The sequence below is a fragment of the Grampus griseus genome (assembly GCF_964374135.1).
Source record: "Grampus griseus genome assembly, chromosome: 8".
In the NCBI taxonomy this organism is placed as follows: domain Eukaryota; kingdom Metazoa; phylum Chordata; class Mammalia; order Artiodactyla; family Delphinidae; genus Grampus; species Grampus griseus.
Window position 1 is genome coordinate 31,141,776 of NC_139002.1, and position 10,359 is coordinate 31,152,134.

Below are 10,359 nucleotides of genomic sequence, written 5' to 3' on the forward strand. Positions count from 1 at the left end.
TCTATGGCTGAGTGATATTCCATTGTATATATGTGCCACATCTGCTTTATCCATTCATCCTGTTGATGGACACTTTGGTTGCTTCCATGTCCTGGCTATTGTAAAAAGAGATGCAATGAACATTTTGGTACATGACTCTTTTTGAATTATGGTTTCCTCAGGGTATATGCCCAGTAGTGGGATTGCTGGGTCGTATGGTAGTTCTATTTGTAGTTTTTTAAGGAACCTCCTTACTGTTCTCCATAGTGGCTGTATCAATTTCCATTCTCACCAACTGTGCAAGAGGGTTCCCTTTTCTCCACACCCTCTCCAGCATTTATTGTTTGTAGATTTTTTGATGATGGCCGTTGTGACCGGTGTGAGATGATATCTCAGTGTAGCTTTGATTTGCATTTCTCTAGTGATAAACGATGTTGAGCATTCTTTCATGCGTCTGCTGGCAATCTGTATATCTTCTTTGGAGAAATGTCTATTTAGGTCTTCTGCCCATTTTTGGAGTGGGTTGTTTGTTTTTATAAAATTGAGCTGCATGAGCTGCTTGTAAATTTTGGAGATTAATCCTTTGTCAGTTGCTTCATATGCAAATATTTTTTCCGATTCCGAGTGAACCCTATATTTCTAATAATTTGTCTATCAATGCAAATTAATGAGTAGATTTTAATTAGAATGTTTCAAGTATTTACACATTAAGGATAATGCTTGTTAAGGATGTGTCTATTTGTGTTCTGTACTTTTTTCCTGCTTTTGGTTACATCGGCATTCTTTCTATAATGGTAGATTTTTATCTGCGTCCCCTGTTTTATTATAACGTGATATGCTTTTACTTTTCTCTTTTCTCTTATGCTTATGTTTTTACACTTTTTTACACTCCGCTGCGACTCGCGGAGAGGGCAGGCGCGACGGGCTCCTCGCGGCTGCGGGACTGGGGAGACCGGGACATCCGGGCGTCCCCGCCCCCTTGGGCTCGCCATCGGGGTCACCGCATGCGCACGCACACGCATACGCGCGGCCCCGCGCCGGACGCAGGCCTGGCGGGACCCTCCCCCGACTCAGAGCGCGGAGGCGCGGCCCGCGGTAGGCAAAGAGCGGCGCTCGGGCCCACCACAGGGCCGGCGCAAGCCCTCCAGCGAAGGCGAGGGGCTCTGCCGACGTGTTCTGGCAGTCGCCACCGTGACCACTGCACGCTTGAGAGGGGTAGCGGCTGGGGTCCGGTACCCCAAGGCTCCCTCTCGGACAGCTAGCGAAGGCTTTCTCACCGACGGTGAGTCATCCCCCACCGATCGACTCTCCCCTTTGGGCCCACGGAGGCGCTCCACGAGCCGCCAAGTCCACGACTGGGCAGGGGGTGGGCGGGGGGGTCTGCGGTATGGGTAAGAACACGGCCCACAGGAGAGTTCGCGGCCACAACCGGGGGCACAACCTCTCCCTCCCCCAGGCTTGTCCATCGGGCTCCGGAAGGAGGGAGCACGCCCCAGAAGCGCGACAGACCCTCTTCTCACAGGCCCCGGCCCAACACGATTATACGGTTGAATACTTTACATCACTGAAACAGAAGAGTCCTGCTGCATGCAAAGACGTAAGTGATGAAAAAATACACCAAAATACACTAAAGGACATAAATACAATTGTGTTTCTTCAAGGTTATATAAAGTTTTCAAAAATGGACAGAGTTTTAATTTTATAATGTTTCCCCAAATTACTATGTGAATAGTTAGGATAAGGTCAGTCCAGGAGGCAGAAGGGGCTGTAATCTGGGCAGAAGAGCACAAGTCAGGCAGCCAGGTGCCTGGCAATGTTGCATTTCTTGACCTGGGTAGTGGTTCCACTTCTGCTCACTCTATAGTTATTTGTTGAAGTGTACATATATGCTTTGTAGATTTCTGTGAACACTTTATATTTCATAATTTAAAATATTTTTAAAAGTGCTCTAAAAGATTATGTCACATAGTGGTTCATAGAATCATTTGGTTTATAATGTGCTGTATGGTAGACTGTTTCCAAAACTCAGAGTATGTTTCAAATTTTTTTCATTCTAATATTGTTTATTAATGCCTTCTCCTGTTTATTTATTATTTACAATATTATACTTAGTAATACCTAAACTTTTGGGCAGTTTTAGATTTACAGAGCATTGAGCACGTGGATCAGGGAGTATTGACCTGACCCCACTCCCATGTCCCCCTATTAGTAACATCTTAATTCCCATGGTATATTGATGACAATTAATGAACCAATGTCAATATGTTATTGTCTACTAAAGGCTATCCTTGGTTCAGATTTCCTCACCTTTTACCCAACTTCCTTTTTCTGTTCCAAGATCTCATCTAAATTATCAAATTACATTTAGCTTTAATGTCTCCTTAGATTTCTCTTGGCTGTAACAGATTCTCAGACTTTCCTTGTTTTTGACCAACAGTTTGTATAGAAACCTGACAGTCTGGGGGAATACTGGTCAGGTATATTGTAGGATGCCCCTCTATTGGAATTTGATGCTTTTCTTATGATTATCTTGGGTTTCTCTGTTTTTTTGGAGGAAGATTATGGAGGGAATTTTGTCACATTTTAATCACATCATATCAAGGACATATACTATCCAAGTAATTTATGGCTTTTTTTTTTTTTTTGGCCACGCCTCACAGTTTGTGGGATCTTAGTTCCCTGGCCAGGGATCGAACCTGGGCCCTAGGTAGTGAAAGTGCGGAGTGCTAACCATGGACTGCCAGGGAATTCCCAGTTTATGACTCTTGATGTTGACCTGGTTAAAATGGTGTTTGGCAGGGTCCACCTCTATAAAATGACTACCCCTCCCCGAGTCCCATCACCAGTTGCCACTCTGCACCAGCTTCTCCCACGCAGGGAGCACTCTCTTCCTGTAGCAGGGAGTACTATATAATTTATTAACCAGTTCTTTCTTTATTTTATTTTTTAAGTAACAGACTTCTATTTTATTAATCATTTATACTTTTGTATATGGTTGTTTTCCCTTTTGTTTTTTGAATTGTTCTATCATTTTTATCTTTTTTTTCTTTCAAATAATTCTGAGGTATTTTGGTTTAGTTTTTACTAACTACTTGCAGACAACAGAAAAATCAATGGATTTTTAGCTATTATATGGATATTGTTGTAGGTGTTATGTGGATATTCATTTTTAAATAAATATGGTGGTGGTCCCTTTTTTCGTTATTGACTTTCAATTTTATTTCATGATTGAAATAAAAGATTGATCAAGAGGGTACTCGATACATAGATTCTGTGGAATTTTTATTGAGATTTATTATGTGGTCTTAACAGTGGTAAATTTTTGTAAATGTTTTATATGTGTTGAAAAGCATTTTGCTATGTGGTTGCTGCAGGAAATATAATCACAGTTGTTAACTTTATTGTTTATACTTTTGTAACATTATTAATTTTCCTCTGTCCTCATGTATCAGTTTCTGGAAGAACGGTGTTTGAAAAAAAAGCCTCACACCATGATTGCAGACATGTCAGTTTTACCTTATAATTCTCAGTTTTTGTGTTCTGTGTCTCAGTGCTATGTGTCTAGGTGCGTAAAGTGCATCATTGTAATCTTTCCCGTGAGTTTTTCTTTTTCATAACTATAAGCTGCCCTTCTTTTACCTTATAAATACATTTGATATTAATTGCTGCTAGACCAGGTTTCTTTTGTTTAATAATTTGCTTGGTTTGACTTTCCCACTCCTTTTATTTACAACCTCTTAGTTCGCTGTAAGACTGGTTTAAAAACTCAAAGGGGCGCAGACAAAGTGAGCTGACCAACGAGAGCAATTACCATTGACTGGTGCTGATCAGATTATACCTTTGCCCAGGTAGAAAGCCAGAGCCGTCAGGACATGGGTCTGCATTTGGAGGCCAGCTGCCCAGAGAACACTGTCTCTCTCTCTCTGGGTCCTTGAATATCTCCAACTGGAATCAGGATTTTGTTGGTAGAAGGTAGGTCACTTTATTTCTGTAATTTGTGCTTATGAGCAAAAGAGTTATTTTCCTACCAGAAGTTTTAAAAAGTGACACTGTTTATGCATATAGAGAGAGAGAGAGCGAGAGAGAGGGTACTATACATTGGGATATCCTTTCCTTGAGTTTTTATTTTTAAACTATTTTCCCACTTGTGAAGTTAATTGTTTTCTTAATATTTTCTTGGTAAGAATCACAAAAATTTTCAGGAAAAAGCACCTCATTTAGTGCACTGCGATGTAATGGGAATGAGAGGGTTTCTAGAACTGGGTAAGGATTGTGTCAATTGGAAGGGACTTGAAAAATATGTGGGATCAAATTAGAGATTTTGATTGGATATGAGGGTATTAGATTTGGGGTGGTACTGATTGAATTGAAATTGGTGTGGGACATATATAGCCAGACTTTGAGCACAGCCTGTTTCATTCAGAGGCTGAATCCTTCAAGGAAACCATTTTCTGGGTCCTGTGTATCATCATTTGGGATTAAGATTTTAGACCGGCAGAAGGCAGGCACTTTTCTGGCCTTTTTTTTTTTTCCTTTAAAGCATAAAGATGAAAAGGATGACATTTTATGCCAGAAAGCAACTTTTTTCCCCTGGTAAAATTCACATTTATTTATGCATTTAAAGTACAAGCATTGCATGCATATCATTTTTAGATTTCTTCATTGGGGCCATGTATTTCTGTTATTAAAGGGATTAAAACCTTTTTACTCTTTCACTTTATAATTGATTGTTAACTGGTGTATGGGATCTATAGATTTTGTTTGCTAATCAGTGTCTAGAAACTTGATTGAACCCTATATTTCTTTTTTTTTTTTTTAACATCTTTCTTGGAGTATAATTGCTTTAGAATGGTGTGTTAGTTTCTGCTTCATGACTAAGTGAATCAGTTATACATATGTGCCCATATCTATTCCCTCTTGCAACTGCCTCCCTCCCGCCCTCCCTATCCTGCCCCTCTAGATGGTCACAAAGCACTGAGCGGATCTCCCTGTGCTATGTGGCTGCTGCCCACTAGCTATCTATTTTACGTTTGGTAGCGTATGTATGTCCACGCCACTCTCTCACTTTGTCCCAGGTTACCCTTCCCCCTCCCATATCCTCAAGTCCATTCTCTAGTAGGTCTGCATCTTTATTCCCATCTTGCCCCTAGGTTCTTCATGACAATTTTTTTTTTTTTTTAGATTCCATATATATGTGTTAGCATACAGTATTTGTATTTCTCTTTCTGACTTAACTTCACTCTATATCACAGGCTCTAGGTCCATGCACCTCACTACAAATAACTAACTCAGTTTCGTTCCTTTCTATGGCTGAGTGATATTCCATTGTATATATGTGCCACATCTGCTTTATCCATTCATCCTGTTGATGGACACTTTGGTTGCTTCCATGTCCTGGCTATTGTAAAAAGAGATGCAATGAACATTTTGGTACATGACTCTTTTTGAATTATGGTTTCCTCAGGGTATATGCCCAGTAGTGGGATTGCTGGGTCGTATGGTAGTTCTATTTGTAGTTTTTTAAGGAACCTCCTTACTGTTCTCCATAGTGGCTGTATCAATTTCCATTCTCACCAACTGTGCAAGAGGGTTCCCTTTTCTCCACACCCTCTCCAGCATTTATTGTTTGTAGATTTTTTGATGATGGCCGTTGTGACCGGTGTGAGATGATATCTCAGTGTAGCTTTGATTTGCATTTCTCTAGTGATAAACGATGTTGAGCATTCTTTCATGTGTCTGCTGGCAATCTGTATATCTTCTTTGGAGAAATGTCTATTTAGGTCTTCTGCCCATTTATGGAGTGGGTTGTTTGTTTTTATAAAGTTGAGCTGCAAGAACTGCTTGTAAATTTTGGAGATTAATACTTTGTCGGTCGCTTCGTTTGCAAATGTTTTCTCCCTTTCCGAGTGAACCCTATATTTCTAATAATTTGTCTATCAATGCAAATTAATGAGTAGATTTTAATTAGAATGTTTCAGGTTTTTACACATTAAGGATAATGCATGTTAGGGATGTGTCTATTTGTGTTCTGTACTTTTTTCCTGGTTTTCTTTATATAGACACTCTTTCTATAATGGTAGATTTTTATTTGCGACCCCTGTTTTACTATAACGTGATATGATTGTACTTTTCTCTTTTTTCTCTTATGCTCATGTTTTTACACTTTTCATGGTCTACAAATTGCATTTTGGTTTCAGTCATCATTTCTATTGGGTGTTATGTTTTCCTTTGTAATTGTTTCAGCTTATTTCATTGTTTTTCTTTTCCTAATTTATCTTTTGGGTTAAGCCATCCAATTTCTTGAGTTGAGTGCTTAACTCCTTTCTTTTCAAGCTTGCTTAATGTCCTTACTGTTCAGTTAAGTTTTAATTCCTCTTTTTCTGTCTTATGATTTGTCCTAATACTTTATTTTTAAATTTCAGCTTTATTGCTGTATAATTGACTTTTAAAAGTGTAAAATATTCAGTCAGCTTTGTGGTGATTTGATATACATTGTGATAGGATTTCCCCCTCTAGTTAATTAACACATTTCCTTCATATATTTACTTTTTTTGGTAAGAACATTTAAATCCTACTCTTCTGGAAAACTTCAACTATACATCACATTATTATCAATTATAATCACCATGGTTAACATTAGCTCCTGAGACTTTATTCACTGTCTACCCTTTTACCCTCCCTTCCCTGCCCTCCCCCACTACCACTTTTCTACTCTGGTTCTGTAAGTTTTACTCTTTTTTTTTTTTTAACATTCCACATATAAGTGATACCATGCCATATTTGTCTTTCTCTGTCTTATATTACTGGACATAATACCCTCCAAGACCATCCATATTGTTGCAAATGACAAAATTTCATTCTTTTTATGGCTGAGTAGTATTCCGTTGTATCTATGTACCACATCTTCTGTATCCATTCAACCATCACTGGACATGTTGGTTGTTTCCATACCTTATCCATTGTGAATGTGGGAGGGCGGATATCTCCTTGATATTCTGTTTTTATTTCCTTTAGCTATATACCCAGAAGTGAGACTGCAGCATCATATGGTGGTTCTAGTTACAATTTTTGAGGAACCTCCATACTGTTTTCCATAGTATGCACCATAGCTGCACCAGTTTACATGCCTACCAAAAGAGTGTACTTTTTGCCCTTAAATTCAAACTTTGAAATTAAGATTACTATACAATTTTCTTTTACTTGACGTTAAATCAGTTTGTTCTGTCATCCACTGATTTTCAATATTTTGTACTTTCTTTAGGTTTGGCTTGGAAACTTCCATGAAGAGACTTTCTGCTACAGTGAGGTGAGAAGCCACCCATGCACTCAAGTGTGGGAATCTGGAGAGGTCTCAGGCACTTATACCCCCAACAGAGGAAACTCACAGAGCTGCAGGCTGAGGCAGGACTTGGCTCAGAGAGCCGTCTCCTCTGGGAAATACTGGATTTCCTTTGGCTCCAACACGCTGACAAGAGTAGAGTCCTTCTGGTGGATTGACAAGCCTGGAGAAGATACAAGCTCGTTTGTTTAAAAGTTCAAGTCTGAGTTCCTGCCTCTCAGCTCTATCAAAACTTCTTTAAAAATAAAGAAAGTATAGGGAAGAGGTTACTCCCCAGCATTCTCAGGTATCCAAAGCATACCTAAGAAGCTGGCAGTCCGTTGCTTATTCTGTTGCCGCCACGCAGTCTAAGCACTTTGGGAGCCAGAACCCAAGTTGTAAGATTACGATCGTCCACCCAACAATGGAAGAATTTGAAGATTTCAGCAAATATATTGCCATGGAGTGGCAAGGCCACCGAGCTGGCCTAGCCAAGGTAATTCCACCGAAAGGATGGAAAGCCAGACAGACGTACGATGATACCGATGACATCTTAATAGCCGCACCCCTCCGGCAGGTGACCACTGGGCAGGCAGGTGTGTTTACTCAGCACCACAAAAAGAAGAAAGCCATGACCGTGAGCGAGTATCGCCGCTTAAGAAACAGTGAATGACACCAGACTCCATTCTACTCTGATTTTCAGGATCTGGAGCGAAAATATTGGAAAACACGCCCCTATGATTCACCAGTATACGGTGCGGACGTCCGTGGCTCCTTATTCGATGAAAACACGAAGCAGTGGAACCTTGGACACCTGGGAACCATTCAGGACCTGCTGGAACAGGAGTGCGGAGTGGTCATCGATGGTGTCAACACCCCCTACCTTTACTTCGGCATGTGGAAGACCGCCTTCGCCTGGCACACGGAGGACATGGACCTTTATAGCATCAACTACCTGCACTTCGGGGAGCCCAAGACTTGGTACGCGGTGCCCTCGGAGCACGGCCGGTGCCTGGAACGCCTGGCCAGGGAGCTTTTCCCGGGCAGCTCGCGGGGCTGTGAGGCCTTCCTGCGGCACGAGGTGGCTCTCATCTCGCCCACGGTCCTCAAGGACAACGGCATCCCCTTCGGTCGGGTCACTCAGGAGGCTGGAGAGTTCATGGTGACGTTTCCCTATGGCTACCACTCTGGCTTCAACTGCGCGGAAGCCATCAATTTTGCCACCCAGCGTTGGATCGATTATGGCAAAGTGGCCTGGGAATAGGGCTCTGCATGACCTTTGGAAAGATCTTCGTCAGAATAAGGGAGATTTCAGGTGAGCACCCTTAGGATATTAAAAATGGGTGGTTGGGTGGGGACTCTAAAAGGGACCTATAATTACCCGCTGCGAAGGGAGTTGGCTGTTAGAATAGTAACATTAAGACCAGAGCTTTGTATGGTACTGACATTGTGTGTGTGTGTGTGTGTGTGTGTGTGTGTGTGTGTGTGTGTGTCTTGTGTTTCCTGAAGCAATATGGAATGGAGACTTTGTTTTCTTGGAGCAGCACGGAAATAGGAAGGTGGGGAGGCTTTATCTTCCTTTCCATATCTTCATATGGATGGAACAATAAGATGAGTGTGGGCATGAAGAGGTGAGGAAGATGGGCCGTGTCCCTGGCATGCACTGTAGAGAAGAAAGGAGACTTGGGGAGGTATGCATTGTCACCAGACTGTGAGGCCCCCTTCCCTGGCCCCTCTCCAGAGCTGCAGAAGTTTTCTTTCCCCATAATGGCAGAGAGGGTGACCCCCAGGGGAAGCTGACTCTGTCCATTATGAAGTTTTGTCCTTGGTATGGGAAATTCCAGAAAGGCTATTACTCTGGATAGTAATAACAATTCTCTATTCAGTTCTCCTTCCCTATCACCTCCCCTGCAGCCTCTTATTTTTCTTTTAATGGTGAAGTAAATAAATGTGATGCTGTTGATGTGGTTTTGTGTTGTCCCTGCAGCCACAAACTCAGTCCATCCATGGACCCACTCTGTATGCGTATGTGCAAAGTTGAATCTGAAGCGTGATGTCTTTCGTAAAGCAAACTTTTCCGTAGTCACTGCTTTGAGCTGTCCAGCAGTTACTTAGAGGGGAGAACTGGACTTAGAGTCAGCAGAAATGGCATTCAAACCTGCACTTTGCTACTGTCTAGTCGTGGGAGCTTCAGCCAGAAAATCATTGATTTTCTCTGAGCCAGAATTACAATGCGAGAATTTTGTGACGATACTGGGGTTGTAAATGTAACAGGCATGTAAGAGGTACTCAGTTAATTTGATGTGCATTCAGACACTCTCCTGGCCTCTAGGGGCAGCCCAATGCCTAGGACATCCACTCGTATTCTTTCTGTGATGCTTAGTTCTACTCTTGTGTTCCTCACCACACCCCCAGGCTTACACGTTAACTTTTCTTTTAATTAATAGACTTTATTTTTGCAGAGTACTTCGCAACAAAATTAAGTGGAAAATACAGGGGATTCCAACATATTCGGTCCCATGCTTCTCTACCAGCATCCACACCAGAAGGGAACATTTGTTACAGTCGAACAACCTGCACTGACACCTCATTATCACCCAGAGTCCTTAGTTTAATTTATTCACTCTTGGTGTTGTACAGTCTATGGATTTGACCAATGTATAATGACATGTATCTACACTTATAATACCATACAGAATAGATTCATTGCCTAAAAATCCTCTGTGCTCTGCCTAATCATCCCCCCTCCCCCCCCGACAACCACTGATCATTTTACTGCTTCCATAGTTTTGTCTTTTCCAGATGACTTCTTTCTCGTAGTAATATGCCTTTAAGTTTCCTCCACGTTTAGTGCTTTTATAGCTCATTTCCTTGTATTGGTGAATAATATTCCATTGTGTTTTGTATGACCCTTTATTTATCCACTCACGTGCTGAAGGACATCTTGGTTGCTTCCAATTTTTTCTGCAATTATGAATACAACTACTATAAACATTTGTGTGCAGGTTTTGGTGTGGATGTAAGTTTTCAGCTCATCTGAGGAAATAGCAAAGAGTGCAACT

The 10,359-nt window shown here is 41.4% G+C and overlaps 1 protein-coding gene across 1 annotated transcript; it reads left to right on the forward strand.

The window, feature by feature from the left end:
- Positions 1 to 846: 846 nt before the first annotated feature.
- Positions 847 to 8,563, forward strand: LOC309825673 (lysine-specific demethylase 4D-like; the record flags this gene model as incomplete). The annotated part of the gene is given in 3 exon segments (XM_082659306.1): positions 847 to 1,370; positions 7,568 to 7,967; positions 7,971 to 8,563. Coding segments are annotated over 3 exon segments (1,515 nt in total). The 3' UTR covers positions 8,562 to 8,563.
- Between the last annotated feature and the right edge of the window lie 1,796 nt (positions 8,564 to 10,359).